Source organism: Argiope bruennichi, chromosome 11 (assembly GCF_947563725.1).
Source record: "Argiope bruennichi chromosome 11, qqArgBrue1.1, whole genome shotgun sequence".
NCBI classification, from domain to species: domain Eukaryota; kingdom Metazoa; phylum Arthropoda; class Arachnida; order Araneae; family Araneidae; genus Argiope; species Argiope bruennichi.
This window is the reverse complement of record NC_079161.1, coordinates 35,023,386-35,044,100: the sequence shown is the minus strand read 5'-3', so window position 1 is coordinate 35,044,100 and position 20,715 is coordinate 35,023,386. Positions and strand designations below refer to the sequence as shown.

Here is a 20,715-nt window from a genome sequence, read left to right as displayed (position 1 = left end):
TTATATGGCAAAAGGGTAAAAATTAATACAGGATTATGTATTCTTCTCTTACAAAACAGGTACTGCTACAAATACAATGGGGATTATTCTTAACTCAATATCTATATAATTATATAAACTGAAAACATATGTATCAAACTCTTCCATTTTAAGACAGAAAAAATATTTGCGAATCTGAAACTGAATCATGAATAAAGCGTCCAATTAATGATAATGAAAAATAAATTTATTCAGAAATAAATATTCTGAAAATTGCAATAATTTTTTAAAAAATCAAGAGGTTTTCTTAACTTTTTTTTTTAGTTTATGAGCATTAAATACCTTTAACAAAAGGTATTCTGAGTATTTCCACTATCCTATATTATTTATTGTTGAACTCACTTGGGAATGTGAACTACAGTTTTACATGAAGAAATCAACAATTTTTATATATTAATATTTGATTCATAGTTTTCAAAAAATTAAGATTTGCCAGAAATATTAGACTACCCTAAATTTCTTTTGATACGGAAAAAGTGATAAAAATCATTTCACAGTAAAATTAATCTTATTTCCTTCTACAGCAAATACTTCTATATTTTAGAACATAATAATAAAGTAAATAAATTAACTCAATCAATCAAAAGAAATAAATATGGTAACAGAACCAAACTGAAAATTATTTCCACAAACTTCCTCTACTTCTAAAGTATATATATATATATATATATATATATATATATATATATATATATATATATATATATATATATATATATATATATATATATATATATATATATATATATATATATATATATATATATATATTAGTGGCCCCAAAATGATTCCAAGACTGACACAACATTATAAACAATGTTATTTAACCTAGGGAAAACTGTATTCAATAGTACATTTCTAGCAAAACAAAAATTTTTTCAAGGAAAAGAAGTGCATTACCAATCTATTCATAGTTGAAGATGAATGATAAAGCAACAGAAATAATAAACAACCCTTGGTTGCAGATTAAAAAAAATAAAATGAAACAATTTCTTGTGTTCACTTAGTGTGAATTAAAACAAGATAGAGAGTTAAGAACCCCCATTATGTGAACAGAAAAAATGATTGATTAAATTGTTTAATTGATATTCTGATCATCATTAATATGCGAATTAAAATTTGAAATTCTTTTTTATAAAATGTGTTAGCATTGACTGTAAACAATTTGATATAAAAACATACAAATTTCAGATACAGAAATATAAGAGTCAGTGGCATATGCTGGATTTTAAGAAAAATAAATAGAAGTAAAAAAGTTTTTTTTTTTTTTTTCTTAGCAGTGGAGCAATTAATAAAATACCGTTTCAAAATTGAGACAGAAACAAAAAGAAAATTATCATGGCAGAATGAGGATATAAATATTTTTTGTCTGGTCCACAAAACTATAAAATTTTGATATTGCATTTCAATAATGTTTAATGAACCATAATGTTCCATTTTGGACCTACACTTAAAACCATTATTACGAAACCATTTATAAAATATCTTTATGCAAGATATTATTTATTTTATAATAGCTCCAAGGATAAAAAACAATAATTTAACTCACTTAAAACAATTTTTTTTAATAAAAAAAATCTTTCATCTGTGAAAAATTTCTTGTTATTCTATATACATGTACAATATGTTCCCTTGGTAAAAAATATTTTAAGTATTATTTATGTTCCTCAAGTAATATTTGATAGTAAAATAACAATTTTACTATCTTGTATTTCATTGATCAATATAGGAATTAAAACAATTATCCCATTTACAAACAGCTTTAACTACTTAAATACAATTATAAGATTTAAGAAGTTACTTTGTAGTAAGTAAAAAAAAAAAAAAAAAAATACAGCAAATCTTAAATTAAATGCACACATCAAAAGAAAAATTGGCAAATTCCACGTAAAAAGTGCTTTACATGTTGAATTTTCAGAGAAGATTGCATCAGTGATGGCAGGTGCAAAAAATATATACAGATGGCATTAGCAGGATATGCATGCAAAAGAAGAAAAGAGAACAAATAAGTGTATCATTGCAAAATATTGTGAGAATTAAGTGTTCTGTTATATGCAGCCAGCAGAGAGCAACAGATTCCACAATCCATGATTTAATGTGCTTTTCAAAAAAAGTTGCATGTTTTGCTACAGAATTCAATTTGTCCAAGATCATTTGAAAATGTATAATAAAAAACGGATTATCAATTACATTAGTGGTGATTTGTCCATCAAGGCTGAAGAGTAGCATCTCCCAAAATTAATCTTTCTTTTATAAAAATTCTTTATCCATATTTAAAAAAATGAACAAAAATGGGGGGAGGGGGTAGTAAAAACTTAAAGGCAGAAAATAAAGCAATAAAGAAGAGATAGACAAACTGGGGCTATTCATAAAAAAAAAATCCTGAAAAGCATTAAAATTCACTTATAATTATGTGATGCAGCAGAAGGCAAAAATAAAAATTCCTCTTAATAAGTTTCAGCTCAGCTGCTCATTTGCAACTAAGTTATGCTGCATTTTTTTTTTTTCTTCCCCCTAACATAGATTCTCTTACATTTTCTTGATTAACCTTCCTTTGTTTTTTCTTTTTCTTAATTTTCTTTTAGCTGAAGCCATTCCTCAAAAAAATTATACAGATAATTTTATAAAATATAATTCATGCAATTAAAATTTAACATTTCAAAAATATTTAGAAATAATGTTATCTTTTAAATCTATTTTAATTAGATTTTTTTGAAAAACATTTTTTGCAACAGTGTTTCGTTCAAAGATGACAATCATCAATTAGTAATCATTCATATGACCAAGGAAGTCCCATATAATGAATTCGATAAAGATAACTTTGAACTTCCTTCCATTATCCCATGCATACCTTATCATTGCTCATTAAATATTTATAATTGTTTGTAATCAAGGCCTGTAATATGGAATATTGATTCAATGCTTGATACAAAGTAATTATAAAACAGACAAAGAAGGAAAATTTTAATTCCATAACTATTGATGATTAGTTATTTTTCAAATTTGTATGAATTGTATTGCATACAATTGTATTGGAATTCTATTTTTACACATATTCCAATACCATCTGATTCCTAAATATATGCCACTGACTGGAATGCACAGATAAAAAATATAGAATGAAGAAGTGAATGAGTGAAATCATAATGAAGGTATAAAATATTACATTTCAATTCAGAAATTACAAAATATGTTCGACTTTCAACTGGAATAAAGCACACAATATAAGAGCACCTATTATTAAATTCCCCCTACTAAAGCTCTACAATAATATAAAAAGAAAGTTCAAATTTCCCATTCCCCTACTTGTGAATATGACAGTGAATTTTCATTTTCAACACCGACTAAAAAAGGACACTTGACAATAGCTTGTGAATATTGATTTCTCTACATTTGCAATTTATGGGTAGGCGACAAAGTAGTCGATAGAGATAATTGGGATAAACTGTCTTTACAAGATCCAATATCTAATCCAGCCCCATGTGGGGGCTCTAATGCAGTTTGAATAGTGATTTGGACATTACGATTAACACTAAATGCTGGAAAAAACACACCATGAAGATCTGTGAAGGCTATTGGTCCCTGGCGCTCATCATTCACAAAGAAACTCAGTTGATGCTGCTCGAGATCTAATAAAATGCCAATGACAGACCCTGTTTCAATACCACCTTCGGTTCGATTCTCATGGGAGTCTGCATGTAAAAACCAAGATCGCTGGTGGTCTATGTACATACTCCAACCTTTGTCATCTTTTCCTATAAAAAAAGCAACCATAAATTTACTAATCACTCGAATAAAAACATAAATCCAACTAAAAAATGATACATAATTGCATCACTTCCAATTTTTATGCCATGACTCATAATTTATGTGATTCTATTGATGCTTTTGATATCAACTGATTATCACAAATTGATATAAAAAAGTAAGGTATAATTTCATTGGAGAAAGGAAAAAATGATTTCACACTTTTTTCCCCTCCCATTAGTGTAATCCTCTCCCTCCCCTTCTATATGTCTGTCCCAAAATTCCACATATTTATAATATTTTAGTTGATAAAGCAGTACTGGTGTTTTAATCTTTTGCACTCAGTAAAGAATTAAATGCATAATTGTTCATTTAAATAGAAGTTCATTTTAATGCTTTAATATCTAAAAAATACACTCACATTTTTCCTTCAAAAATATTTCTAAAATTTCTTAAAACCTTTTTTAATTGACAAGAAAAGCTTTTAATTGCATATGGTTGATGTTATTTAGCTAACAACTTTATTGATAGTTTAGACATATACTATTGGCTTATAAAAAATGATTGCAACATGTATTTTTAAAGAAGTATTAGTGAAAAAGAGCTCAATACTGTATAAAAATATTAAAATCGTTACACTTTAACTTATTAAAAGAAATGAATTTAAGAAACTAAAATAATATAAATTTTTTTAAAAAGAATTTTAGTTTATTAGCAAATTTTATTGAAATCCCTCATCATGATTTTTTTTTTAATTTGTTTTAGCTTAATATGTTGGGGGAAAAAAAAAAGGCACAATGAAAATTTCACCAACCCTAAAGTCAAGAACCCATAATCATAACTTGCAGTTTATGAAGATCTAGACTTAAGGTAAAAAATAAAATTAATTAAAACTTACCTAGCATGAGATCTTTAACAACATCAAAACGTGCAATGCCAAAAGCAGGATCTGCATTATTATCATATTTTACAATAGTTACTTCCCAATAATGTACACCTCTGGAAAATCCTATACTTCCTAATACAACACGATGTTCAAAACTATCACATGTCACAGTAAGGTTTTCATTGCTTAAAACTATTTCTGGATGTGCTGTAATTGGATCAAATGTAAACCAAGCAACTGTAAAATAATATAAATGGTAATCAGCATATAAAATACCTCATTCAACATGATGCACTTGTATCTTATTATGGAAATATTAGTGTTTACAAAATAAATAAAATTAACAATTTAATCATAATCAAGATCTTAATATAAAGTTGGAAGTTTGATTCAAAAACTAGCAGCCTTTGGAGACCTTCTTGTTCACAGTTGGTTAACAAATGTTTGATAGTGGTTGTACTCAATTTCAATTGAATGTCTTATGCAAAACTTGATATTCACGATCCTTTAAAAAGTATTTTCAGTATCATTTTACAATAGATATTTATCACAACATTTAATCATTATATTGTGATGTTTTTTCGGAGCCAGATAACAGTTCTTCCTCATTTGTACATGAACATTTAACAGAGTAAAATTTCATGAAATCACATTTCTATGAAAATTTTTAACAGTTTCTGCTATCAACCATCTTGGAAAACACTTCCACGGTACTGTAAATTTACCTTGGCTTCATGTATAATACATACAATTTTTTCAAAAATTAAAATGCTGTACTACATTTTCTGTGTTTTATTAGAAAAAAAGCAAAAATTCAAAATGTTTTTGATAAAGCCATAATGAATTTTATAGAATTAAATAGAAAAATCTATTCATTTTTTTATATTGTTTGGTAAAAAAAAATTAATAGATTCTCTATTCCTCAGCTTTATTTTAAGGAAGATAGAAACATAATTAAATATTTATAAAAAATGAAAATGGTTTAAATTTTATTTTAACAATAAAAAATTATAATGAAAATAATTTTTAAAATTATCAAAACCCTACTGTTTTTTTTTAAGAAAGAATAATGTTTCAAATTTTATATGGTAAAATATCATTTTTGTGTTACAATGTTAACCATAAAATAATAATGAAATTCTAATTTTATAAAACTTGTAACAAGACAAATATTCTCATTCTTCAAATTTTATTCGCGCTAAATTTGGTAACTCTAGGTCCAACAGTTTACCTTATAACACAGAATCAACAGACAAATAATGTTCACCTTTATTATTAGTAGAGATAAACGAAAGTTCAAAAGTTGTAGATATTCTACATGAAACTTAATTCTTGTAAGTAAATAGCAAAATTGTCTTTTGATCTTGGGAAAGCTCTAGCAACAAATTTCCAGTAATAATAAAGGTGGGTAAGTTTTGGTGCTCTACATAAACCTAGCTACCAAAATTGATAAATATTACCTTGGAGGGTGGGAATGCGCACTTTGGAGCAATTTATTTGAAATTTTAATAATAATTTATTCAATTAAAATTAAGCTAAATTCCAGTGTTTTTCCATATTAATTTCTGAAAATATTACTGCACATATATAAATCTTACATAGTTTCAAAATTTTAAAAGAATCTTTTTTTCAAGTGTAATAACAATTGAATTAGTTAAAAAAAAATTTACCAAATTCTGGCACTTTTCAAAAAAAAAAATTTTTTTTTTTTTTTGACAATACTTGTCTTGACAATTTAAGACATTTTCACTGTTTCATCAAATATTTAATTAAGTGATTTTCTTCCATTATTGAAAGTTTAAGAGAAATGATTCTCTTTAATATCTGTGTAGTTCACAAGAAAAATAAATAAAAATACAATACTGTGAAATTCAGAAGATATATGAACCAGATATTTAAACTATTAATAGCCCAATGATGTTGTAGGACTGTGTTCATTAGAAAGGTTCTTGCACACAAAAAATAGAATTTAACTAAAATAACCTTAATAACAGACATTTTAGAGGAATCATGGACACAAAGTCATATTTAAATGACTTCTCTGAAATCAAATATAACCAATATTCTTCGTGAGCCAGTTGGTCATCTGAAGTAACTAGTGTATCAAATGCCAGCTGAATTTGGATGAGAAAATTACACCAGAAATGTATAAAAATTCAAATAAATACAAAACTTTTTGCAATATGATATGTCAATATATAGGATAGATGGACTAAAATTAAAGGCTTCATACAAATGGGAGGTTGCAACAAACCTGTTACCCCACTTTTCCCATTCAAATTTTACTTCAGAGATGTTTACTGTCAGAACACTTTCATTTGAATAAAATAAAATTTTTACAGATAGTAGAGATAAATAAATACATAAAGGGCCATTTTAAAGCCTTCAAGGTCACTAGTCTATTTGTTTGATTCTTCGTGGATAAAATTATTCAAAGAAATAATAATAAAATGTTATAGATGTCAAGTTTGTCTGTATTCTTAAAAAATTAAGAAAAATATGATAAATTTTTTCACACTCATTAAATTGTTTCAAATATAAAATAAATATGACATTAAATAAAACATTAAACTCATATTTTTCATTCAAAAAATGTAATCCTTAAAAGTATCAAAAGGTGAACATTTAAAAAAAAATGCTGCATGATTAACATAATTATTATGTAAGGAGTTAAATAAAATTATTTATATAATTGATAAATGCATAACATGAAACTGTACACAAAATAAAAGGAAATAATGTTACCTTCAGCTGTCTGTAATGAAATAGGTTCACTATATGGGCCTTCACCTGTGCTGTTATATGCTTTAACACGAGCATTATAAAAGCAATTGAAGTGCAAACCATCTACAGTACAAATTGTTTCTTTTCCACAATACACTTCCTATCAAAAGAGATTGCAAGAAAGCAATTAATAAGGAGATAAGAATTTTTTTAACTACATCAGAAGATTTGTGAAATGAATTCTATTTTTGCATAACAAAATTTTAAAATCTTCTGTAGTGCAACTGCCTGATAATTTTCAATTATTTGAAATAATGCAATTAAAATTTTAAAAAGCATAATAAGTTAGAAAATTTTAAGATTTTTAAGTATAATACTGCTTTAATTGGAGAGTCATAATTGTTTGTTGAAATTTAAATTATTTTGTTGAAAATTAAATTTTTTTATTTAAAGCAATTCCAAAATTCTTTTATTATGTACATAATTGCATAATATACATATATATTTGATACAAAAAGAAAAAAAACAGTGTATTATGAACTAATTAAAGATTAATTATTTTTTACACAATCATTACATCAATTATTGATAAAGCACTTAAATTTTTTAAAAAAATATTTTATACAGTTGATTATTGTGGAAAGGATTCAAAATCATAAAAATAATTTTAAATCATTATAATGAACTCTAGAAGATTAAGACATCTTTTTCTACAAATAGAGTAATTTAAACCAAGAGGGAAATTATATATATGAAGCTTAACATAAAACTTACCAGTATCCTAGGGTACTAATAAGAGAGAGGAGAAAAAAAAAAGCCAATTCATTTTAAAAAAATTAAGAGGACAAAACAAAATTAAATAAACATTTACCCTAAAAGCTCCATTATTTCCATCATCCAATTCTAATATATAACCTTCAACAAAGCTCGAAGGATGGGGCTGCCATGCAATGGTTATGCTGTTATTTTCAGATGTACACTCTTCAGGAATTATTATAGGTGCACCTGGAGCTGAAATTATAAAATTCATTGTTTAATCATAAACTTTTTTTCCCAAACATTTAACTTGCATAATATGACTTCAAATTTTGCCAAAATAAAAATACAGGTACATGATATGTATGAAACAAATTCTACAAAAGAAAAAAAAATCGGTATAAAAACTTTCTGATAAATGCATTATTTAGATATGATACATGATGCTTGAAGGGAAAAAAAAAAAAAAAAGCTAAACTGTGCCAAACAGAAACACTAAGAAATAATAAAATTAATAACTTATACAAAGTATACTTGCAATATTAAAAATATTGTGGGATATTCACATAAAGGAAAATTAATCTCAAAAATAATGAAATTTGATTATAAAAATGCTGAAATTTGCATTTTTATGAAAATATGCCATGTCAGTTTCATTCCATAGATAATAAAAAGAAAGATAAAAATTCAAAATTTTATATTTGTAAATTTTTATAAAATGTTCAATGTTTTAAAATCGTTTTTGCATGAAGATATGCAGTAATCTCCCCCCAAAAAAGTACATTAAAAATTTCCTATACATTTCTACATTTTCAAAACTATTAAAATAAATGTATAAAAGAAAAAAAAATATTACCCAAACAGAATCTTAAATAAATTGTACTATTTTTACACATAATATTTCAATGAAAAATATTCTTTAAAATTTTATTAATAGTACTTTATAAATAACACACTACAAAAAGAAATAAGATATAAATTCTGTAAAAATAAGATTGCTAAAATAAGAATCAGACTTCTTATATAAACAAGAGTTCTTTAAAAGGAAAACCAAACAATAACACATTTATTAGAAAACTCTGTTATATATGCATATAGTTCAGACTTCATGATTTGATTTTAGACCATCTTTACTGATATTAAATATGTATATGTGCATGAGCACAGTTCCAAGTGCAATTTTACAAAACAGACTATTAGAACCAAAGCTACCAAACTTAGAAAAACATACTTTGCAAGATAAAAACGTGCACTTTAAAGCAATTAAAAAAAAATCTAATCAATTTAAATTTAAGCAAAATTTCAGTGTTCTTCCATCATACTTTTCAAAAATATTGTTAGAAAAAAAAATTATATCATCGTAAAATTCAGAAAATTAACTTATTGACAATAACTTTTATTTATTCTTTATTTGCTTTATAATTTTTCTTCTACTTTAATTTTCAACAACATTTTAAGCATATTTCATTATAAAAGTTAAATCCAAATCATTTTTTATTGTTGTAGCTAATATTTCATCCTGGTTTTATTATTACTATTATTTATTGCAGACAATCAAGATATGAAGATTTGGTTTAGTTTTCAAAGAAAAAATCATGCTTTAAAAATATTCTTAAAGTTTTGTAGTACTTACAATTATAGTTTAATTTCAGAACTAATTTTGAAAGCGCATCATTTTTAAACATTATTGCTCCTTCTGTAATATAATTGGATGCATAAAGATATAAATAGAAACTTAGGGAAATGCAGAGAAAGAAAAAAAAGAATGGAGGAAGACCTCTAAAGCAGTAAGAATAAAACTTTTATAAAAATTTGTCAAATTTAAATAAATTAATTATATAAAATTTTTAAAATATTTTAAAGAGAGTACCATTAAGATCAAATTATACAATACTTAAATTTTATGTTTTAATAACCATTTGGTAAATAATTAATAACTATATGTTCTGAAGCACCAATTGACTGCAAAAGGCAGCTAGTAAAAAAAATAATGACTTTTAAATATTTTCACTACTGCATTACGTTAACAGACATCAATGATTCAAATAAGCAATTTAGATTTATCAGAAATATGAGCATAAATTATTTAAAAATCCTCATTTTTAGTAAACAAGAATTCACTTAATGATCAGAACTAATTAATTAATCTCTCATTTCATCCTTAATCAAAAAAGAAAAATTGAATCTGGATACCATTCTATTTTCTATACAAATTTTATTCATTTTAATGTAATTTCTGAAAATTAAATAATAAATTTAAAAACTTAAGAGATTTAAAATGTTTTGTATATTAAAATGAAAAAAACTAATTAACTGTCTTTAAAAATAATGCTCATACTTACGCTTCATCTGAAGAAATGTCATACTTTCAATTGAGTGAATAACAGACTGGTGATCTAGAGATAGATCAAATTCATCAGAGGCCCAGGGAGAACTAGGAATTTCCTGAGCCCAAGTCAAATCCATATTAGAAACTCTATGAATTAATGATGAACCAATCTGGAAGAATTTCAAATTAAACTGTTTAGCAGTGAAGATGAATGATTTAAAAAGTCAATAAAATCAATAGTAGTTGTAACTATAGGAAGCATTATTGTTATTGCTTTAATTATATTATAATTTCAAAAGTTTTAAATCTTTTACTAACACAGTAAGTTTTGATAGGATTTTATGTAATATTTATCAAACACTAGATTTGTATACATGATATATCTGACAAAGCATTGTTGTCACATAAAAGGTGACTTACAACCATTAAGGATTAACTACACTTGATTTATGCTTGCAAAGAAGAAATTTTGTAATCTAATTCTCATTCATTTTTGGATATGTTAGAATTTTGAAATTTTTTTACACATGAACAACTGTTTAATATTGAAATATTTTAATAATTTCTAAAAAATTACTGAATTAATCCATTTATTTAAATTTGTTCCAAATGTGTTGGCACCACATAATTGTGATTGAGAAAAATTGATTCCGATTTCCCCAATATTTATAATAAATCATTTTAAATTGAAGTCTAAAAAATAGAAAATAATTTAAAAGAAACAAATTTTACCTTTTAATTCTTTCTGTTCTCTAATAAAAAGTGTTTTCAAAAGATGTTTTTTTTTTTAATTACTCCTTTAACTCCTAATTTGCTAATTAACCTTGACCAATAAAATTTAACCTTATAATGGTGATTTTAGGTAGTTAGATGCTATTTCATGATTAAAGTGTTAAGATTTAAAAAGATGTTAAAAATATGTAATGTACAGGCAGAAAAAAATAAATGTCCATCCATTAAAATAAACTGGAAAAAACTTACAAAAATCTAATTTTTGAGAAATAAACATTACAAAAAAGATCATATTCACTGTCATTCTCTTAATTTGAAATACTGCAATGAATATCTGAAACTAACAGTTTGTTAAACATTGCAAAGAATTTGTTAATTTATTTTAAAAACTGAAGAAATGCAGAAAAGAATCTTTTGAGTAAATAAATAGTGTGAAAAGAAATAAAAAGGTATAATATTTTGTTATCTTTCAGGATAAAATGGTTTTCAAATATTGTATATAGCCTAATAGTCACATCAAATTGCTACGAACAGAGAAGTCATGGGATTTGAGATGTAAAAAGAAAAGCTTGGAGGAGAAGGATTAAACACACCCACCCATGGTCCTACAATTATCATATATTAATTATGCAAAATCATGTTCTGGAGAGTTCGTTAAACAATGTCTTTTTTTTTTCAAAATTAATATTTTAATTAACAAGTCTTAATTACAGTGACATTATTATTACCTTAGTGTGTTCCCAGTTACCCGAGTCCCTAAGGTAAACTGAAACACATGGTTGTTTTGACATTTATCCATAGTAACAAACTGATTTAAAGTGAATATATTTAAAATGAAAAGAACTGCAGCATATTGAATCATTATTATTTCTCTGTCTATTCCAGTTGACCCCAAAATACTATTTTTCAATAAAAATATTTTTTACTTCATAGAATATCACACATAACTATTCAATACTTCCAAATTCGAGTAATTTATCATTTTACGAGAAAGAAATTTTTAAGATTTAGAAATGCACTTCTAATGGATTTACTTTTATATGATTTTCGAAAATTACAAACTATTGTTAAAACAAATTTTGATTTAATCAAATTGGTATGTTCAAACCTTTCACTTTAGTTGAAAACCATTAATGCTCGGCAAATGAATAATAGATATTCATTCTGATACCTTAACAAATTGGTCAAAATATACATACCTATTGAAAAAATAACCATGGAAAACTTAACTCTACTTCCTTCATATCTCCAATCTTTATTGCTTATTAAAAATAATCAAAATAACCAGATTCCTCTCTCATCATCACATTTTTTATTTCTTGATGTCAGTTTTCTTTGATATTTGATGTCAAACAGCATCAAATCTTTAATAATCAAGTTTCATTCATGAAAGGTGAATGAAGGTTTGAAGCCATGTACCTAGTTTTCAATTTTTCTTTGGGTTTGTCCCCCCCCCTCCTTCCATTTTAAAACAAATATATCAATTCATTTTTTTTACGAAGATTTGCTAAACACTACACATTAAAATAAGTTAAGCACTTTTAATGTACTGATCAATGTTGAAGATGAGCATTTTACTGCCCATATGAGAACTTTCTAAAGATTTTGTTGTCTTGGAATATTTCTCAGTAAAAGTTTGAATTCTCCATATAAAAGTTATATGAATAGTAACACTCCACATACTTAAAAGATCTGCATCTAAGTATTATGAACACAGTGAAGTGTATTATATGCATTAGTTCTGTTGTAGAATTGCCACCTTGGCATAACAGAATCTTACTTGCTCCTTTTTTCTCTAAACTACATGAGGGAAAAAAAAAAAAAAAAAAAGATTGCTTATTGATAGTATTCTTGAATCAACATTCTCCCCTCCTTATAATGGTAGAATTATATCAAGGTAAAACTAGGTCATAAGTTGTTTCTCCCTTCCCCTTCTGTCTTAAAAAATAATGCATAATGAGTATATATTTTATCTGTTTTCGAAGACTTTTAAAGACAAAATAATAATAATAATAACCACAAATACTTTTTTGAAGCAATGGGTACAGAAAAAAAAAAGTCCAAGGATTTTTCAAAAATATATGAACCTAGTTCTATTCACTCACTTCAGGTTACATTCATAATAAATATAGAAAGAATTTAAAAACAGCACATTATAAAGTCACCCGTTTTTTTTTTTTTTTTGCTTTTTTTACTTGAATACTACTACTTATTTTAAATTTTCAAAACAGCACAACTGGAATTAAAAGATTGCAATGCTTTTGGTATATCTTTACAATGCTTTATACTTTTATTTATTATTCTTTTTAATTTTTTTTATCCACTTGCACTAATCCATTATAAGGTTGTTATATATATATATATATATATATAAAATATACTTCCTATGTCAATATTTAAAAAATATAACTTGAAATAAAAATTTACAGTTTTAAAACCTTTTTTGTATTGATGAATGAAAATATATTATATAAATATATAATTGGTAATTACATATTTAAATAAATATATAATTGAAATGCAGTTACATAAATATATAATTGGTAACTACATTCATATATTATGAGCTAAAAATTTCCAAATAAAAATTTTTAATTCTATTTTGAAACTTAATAATAGGAAATTTAATTCTAATAATAGGCAATGATTCAAATTCCTATAATAAAATCAAATAAACAAATGATCCATTTGATAGTTTAAGTAGCTACATGAGAAAGTATTTTTATCACTAAATTTATATACACCAAAAACATAACAAGCTTATTTCAGATTCTTGCCTTTTCCTGATTTCAATATTCAGAATAAAAATTTTGAATTTGAAAACTTACTTGAAGAAATGTAGTTGGATCAGTTTCTTTCAATGCTTCAATACAAAACTGAAGCAATCCTGTGGTTTGCTGAAGTTTACTGGTACATACAGTTACTTGCTCCTTCAAAGATTTCATTTTATAGTCTCTTTCTTTTCGAATAAATTCAATAAGCTGCTGCTTTCTGACATTGATTAATTCAATAAGCAATTCACATTCTCTTTCTATATTGTTTTCTAATTGCAAACAATTTTCCTGAAATTCAAATATAATATTATAAGTAAAAAATATGTCCATGGATAAAACAGATTAAAAAAGGTTGTTATGAAAAAAATAAAGAGATTTCTTCTCAGAGTAATATACAGATCATTTTAAAAAACAAGGGTTGGGGTATATTCTAAACACTCAAACAAAAATGTCATTTACACCAAAAGAAACTAGAAAGGAGCAGAATCAATTTTATTATGGATGCTGAAATATTTTGCAAACTTTTCAAAATTATAAATGGTAGTAAAGATATATTCTAGCATAAATATTTATTAATTAATTTATGTATTTATCATATATAACAAAACACGAAATAATCCTAAAAAAATCATGCACAAATTAATAAAAAAGAATTCTATAATAAATAAAATACGTTTTCACTTCATGTATTGATTGATGAAATAATATTCTAGCTAATGTTTGATAAAATTTTAGTAAATATTTACAATTTAGTAGTTATTTACAATTAGAACAAAAAATAAACAGAAATAGTTTAAATATTAAAAGATGTGTTTCTAAACCTTTAAAGTTATAAAAATGAAATGACAATGAAGATAACTTTTTTTTTTTTTAATGAAACAATCTTTTCATTCCATTAATGAAACATTTCTATATCATACAAATCCAAATAAACATTCATGTTTATAAAATCCCGAATTTTTTCCATCCTATGAAAATTTGATAAAAATCTCCAACAATGAAATTTTTGTAAAAATGGCAATTATTTATTAATATAAACAGGATGTTTAGCTGAAAATATGTATCCCAGGCTTGTACAGGAATTATAACTTTCATTCCAGATAGAGATTTTAAAATCCTTCATATTAAAAAACTAATAATAATTTACATGAATAACAAATATCAAAATTAAAAATTTGAGGTTCCAAAAATTTCAAAAACAAAATTTTATTGCAAAATGTTTAATACTAAAAGTTTGAATAAAAAAAAAATGCAAAAGGTTACTTGTTTTTTGTGCATATATATATATATATTACAAAATATAGCATAGCAAAATGATAAAAAAAAAAAAAAAGAGGTAAGCCAAAAAGTCCATTAGAAAAATGTACACTATATCATAATAAAAGCACAGAAGAAAATTTCATGGATTTATCTATGAAACTGATGAGATATTTGCGATTAAAATTATGAACTTTCCTTTACTTGAATAGACTTTATGACTTTTGGAAATTGAAAAATGCATTCTCTGGTATTATTATCACATAGCTTTCCAAGTTAAGCAAAGGCAAAATGAAATTAAAACAAGGAAAAAGTAAACAATAATTATAAAAAAAAATCTAAAAAATGCACTTTGAGGAGGCTGAAAATCTGAGGTTAGTGAGGAAATATTTTGGTACAAACCCTTTCTTAAGCCATGAAAATAATTTTAACTGCAAATACCTTTACTAATTTTATATGTTCTAACTTTTACTTTCTTAGCTAGATTGTCATTTTCTGATTTGTTCTTTCAAGCGTAAAATAAAATTTCAGATGAATAATTGTAAGCAAAATAGCATTTGTGTGGTATCAAATCTACACATGAGAAATTCAGAATTTTTGCATTTTCTTTCACTACTATAAATAATATGTGCTATCAAATTGTAACAGAAAAATATTTAATGAATAATTAAAAGGTAAACAAACACTTACAGATGCTTTGTCAGACATCAACTTCAGCCTCTGAATAAATTCTGTAGTCCCTTTAGCTTTCTCAGATAAAATTTGAAGATTCTGAGAAAGTTCAGTCTTAAAAAAAAAAATAAAAAATAAGGAAAACATCTATAGTATAGGCATTTCAAATATCGATATAAAATAAATTTTTGAAAAATTCAGAATTATTTAAGAATATTTATTTATTTTTTGCCGACAAAGAATAGTAATAAAAATCCATAATTAGCAATAGGACAGGCACTTGTTTATTTTTATGGCCTCTGGATTTTATCCACAAGCAAGATATCACCGATATTTCTTCATTATACAGAAAGAAGCTTGGGATGATCTAAAAATTGCCAAGTAAACCCAGGTCCCATAAAAATAAACAAGCACTGTAGGATAAACACAAACATTATGTCATGTTAGTCAAAATTATGCTTTTCATGAGTTTGCTATAAATAAAACAATTTAATTTTATATCATGGATTATAATGAAAGATGAAGATAATCACTGAATGCAATTCTATTTTAAGCAATTCCTTTAAAAGTCACATCTTTCAAAAATATAGGTTGCCATTGTTACATTCATTTCCCAAAAAAATGTTAAAAACTGTTTGACTATTTTTAATTAAGCTTTTTATTTTCTTTTATAACTATGATTATGAATGAAACAAAGGCACATAATGATAAGGCTATAATAAGTTCCTATCTAAAAAGAAATGGCAAGAAAACATTTGCAAACACAGTTTTTTTTTTTTTTTTTTTTTTTTTTTTAAGCATTAATGATGTGTTATGATATTTGAGTAAAACTACAATATCCGAAATCTATAATATTGATAAAGTTAACTACATTTCTAATAAAATATCTATATAATTAAACAATTATACATGGATATAAAAATTGTGTAATGTCTAAAGAGGTATTGGGTAGGAACAGAATTTATTTTATTCACACGAAAAAATTAAATTATCCATTACATACAAACATTTCATATTCAATGATCAATTTTTAAAGTTTTCTATAATATTTATTTTTAAGTAGAATATAAACTAAAAAATAAACATAATTCAAGCATTTCATTTTCCTAAATGACATATTGAAATTTGAATACTGATACATTCTACATATAAATATATTAATATATAATAAATTAAAATTAAAAACTATAATTAAATTTAAATTGTAAAAAATGTGATGAATAATTTAAAATTTTTTATTTAATTTTCAGATAGTTTAATATTTATAATAAAAAAATAATACTAACACAAAGAATATACTTCATTGAAGCAAATAAATCAAAATAAAATACATTTATTTTTCCTTTAATAAAACTCATATAAATACAAAATTTAACAATGACATGATGATTATTTCGAATGAATTTTTAAAGAGCATGTATACTATTTTATATAGAACAAGTATTTTTTAAAACTAAAACTTCATAGTTTAGCAAAAAAAAATTTTAAACTTTTATATAAAAATTTATGATATACATTACATTTCCATTTCAATGAGTCTCGAAACTCAAGATTTCATTTATTCTTAAATTATTAAACTTGGGTATCAAATGGTTAAACATAAAGACATCCAAGGTAAACTTGAAAGCCAATAAATACCAATAAAATATCCAATAAATAAATAAAACAGATACTATAATGTTTTACAGAAAGGGTAAAGCAAATGAACGGGAATATCAAGATTGTTGTACTTTGAAATTTAATAAATAAAATAAGCAGAAAATATAACAAAAGGACAAACAAATTATATTAAGAATAAATAATAGCAGTAACAAAAATTTATATTAATATGCTACTTCATTTTTCTCTTCATATTTAAATACTTTTAAATAGTTATTGAAATTTTAAAAACATAACATATTATAAAGATATATGTTTTAAAAAATCCTACCATAATATAATAATTTCTACATTTTAAAATTGATTGGTAAATGTTGTATGGTAGATTATTTTGATCTAATAAATTTTATTTTGGAGAAATCAGTTTTTCAAGAAAGTAAATAATAATTTTTGTCAGTGAACTGAACATTCTGAACCAATCAGTGTCATGAAAATGAGCAAATAAATTGATTCAGTTATTTTGAAGCCAAAACATGAAGAATGTTTAAAACTGACTTAGCCACTTAGCTAATTAATCTTTGTGTCAATAATAATAAGAATTCTGTTTTATTTCCATCAAAAAAAGTTACTTTAAAAATGGAAAAAGTAAATTAACACAAGGGTATTATTATAAAGATAATTCACTTAGTTTTAAGGAGAGTAAAAAAACACTTCTTTGCAACATTAATTAATTATAATTAATAAAACTATACAATTAAATAAAGAATACAAAATAATAAAAATGATATGCTGAAATTAAAATTAAAAAAAAAAGTATTAACTTATAACTTTTGAAATTCAAAAAAAGTTTCTCCCCACTGCATACAATATAAAAAAATCTGGAGTTATTAACAATATTCAACATAGTAATGTATAAAGAGAAAACCAAATTAACACATTGTATATTTATCCAAAATACTTTAAATCCTGAATCCACCCTGCTCTACACAAGAACTTAAAAAAAAATATTCATAAACATTGCAAACTTATAATGAATAAAAATTAAATTATACAATCTTAAATATACGTTTAAAATCCATTCTGATAGTCAATAAACAGAAAGGAACTTAATTATTTCTTAAGTTTGAAAATGAATCCAATAGATGTGATCACTATTGCAAAATTAATTAATTTAATTATAAAGAAAAAAACTTATATATATAAATATAAAATGATAGTAAACAGTAAATAGAATCTATAGATGGAAAATTAATATAATTTACAACTTTATTTACAATGTTATAATTTAAATTCTTAAGATAGGTTTGCATATTTTCTAAGATGCAAAACAATTTTTGTAACCACAAGGCTTACAGTAATTATATAACATGTTTTCAAAATGTTTATGATTAACATGAGGAAGTAAAATAAAAGAAGGTAGATTGCAAAGATAAATTTGAAAAACAAATGAATCAAAACTAAACATTAAAAGATGCACTCACTAAGTTAAAAAAAATGCCTCTTTTTTTTAAAAAAAAAAATCAGAAAATACAAATAAATAACATTTAGACACCCCTTTTTAATGATTCTAAAATTCATTAGAAACAGAGAAATATTAAAACTGGAATAAAAAACAAGGTCTTCAAAGATTGAAAAAATTGACTTCTATTCTAATGTAGCAAAAAATTAAATGAAAGAATAATTTGAATTGGATTAAAAAACAAATGAAATAATGTAAACACTACTATTCAAAATGAAATAGAGTCAATACCTTTTGAGCTTTACACATGGATCCCAATGCTTGAACATCATGACTCAAATGTCTTCCCTCCTGTAAACACAAAACACAAACAGGGACTTTGCAAAGCATGCAGTACATGCTGAGAGATTCCTCAACATGATCAGTGCATTTGGGTTCTTTATTTTTGTTTTTGGCCCTGAGGGAGGCCTTTCCTTCATGTGGACTGACTAAAGTATGTTTGGCTAGTGGTCCCCGAGCGGGGTGGCAGTTGTCACGACAAGCATTACAATAAAACACTTCACATTGCAGGCACATGACAGCAGCTTCTTGTGGTTCCTCTTCGCACAACTGACACTGAACAGCTAAGTTCCGACTTTCTCCGTATTTATCCACGATATTCTGGAGGGCACGGTTCTTGGGAAGATTGTGTACTCCATTTTCATCGAAATACACAGTTTTATGACACATAGGACAGGCAAGAGAGAGAGCACTGCTATGTAAAGGCGGAAAAAGTATTCCTTGACTTGGTGTGCCCACATAACTATTTGGTCTGCTGTTACAAACAACACCACTGTCCGTTTCACTGACCAGACTCAACTTATCAACATCCGGACAATCGCCAGGAATATCGTTCAGATGATTGGCATCTTCTTGGGCTGGTTGGTTAACTTGCTGAGCGGGTTGTTGCACATGAAGAGCACAGTTCAGACAAAGGGAATGATAACATGGTAAAAGGACAGGATTACTGAAAAAATGTTTGCACAAAGGACACTTAAGTTCGTCCTCCATCATCGTGTTTATTTTAAGCAGTAACGCGAGAACAATAGCAGACGACCAGCGCCATAGTTGCGAACAAGGTAGCGACCGACCCGAAGATGTTGAAGCTTAAACTAGAGGACGCTATCTTCGGTTTCGCTCTATTTCCACAACATTATTCACACAGTTTAAGTGTATTTGCAGCAACTTGAATTAGTGCATTTATCCTTTTGTATAAAATTCTAAAACAAAAATAATCTCTAGATAAGTAATTAGTTTTCATAGATGACGTTAAAATTTATTAAAACATTAATTTTATTTCTAGTAAAAACATTTTAATCAGAACTTGCATAATCTGCTTTCACCAATATTACTTCAGTTAACTTACGCTTTTGTATTAAAATTCATGATCAACTTTCGAATTATGTTTTAGACAAACATTATTTTTCTTCTAAAACAGAAGAGAAAAGAGACGTGTATGTCATCTAATTATGTACAAGAAACTCCATTTCAAAATTCGGTCTTTGTTTTCGTTATCATTATCTGAAGCATTACATAGTAATTCTTTTCTAAGAATGCTGAACCTTTCCATTTGTCATGTACACTAGACGATTTAATTTAAACCTCTCATCTTGATAATTTCTTGTAAAAAACGCAAACGATAATTTAATAAATAATATAATAATTTAAGGAACAATTATTTATATAATTTAAGGAAATTCTT

The 20,715-nt window shown here is 25.2% G+C and overlaps 1 protein-coding gene across 1 annotated transcript; it reads right to left on the bottom strand.

Annotated features, from left to right (window-relative positions):
* Positions 1–1,775: 1,775 nt before the first annotated feature.
* LOC129957586 (E3 ubiquitin-protein ligase TRIM9-like) lies at positions 1,776–20,121 on the bottom strand. The gene is made up of 8 exons (XM_056069998.1): positions 19,266–20,121; positions 15,935–16,030; positions 14,042–14,275; positions 10,495–10,651; positions 8,268–8,407; positions 7,418–7,556; positions 4,685–4,909; positions 1,776–3,794 (listed from the first exon to the last, which is right to left on the bottom strand). The coding sequence occupies exons 1-8, from the start codon at positions 20,025–20,027 to the stop codon at positions 3,427–3,429; spliced, it is 2,121 nt and encodes a 706-aa protein (XP_055925973.1). The 5' UTR covers positions 20,028–20,121; the 3' UTR covers positions 1,776–3,426.
* Between the last annotated feature and the right edge of the window lie 594 nt (positions 20,122–20,715).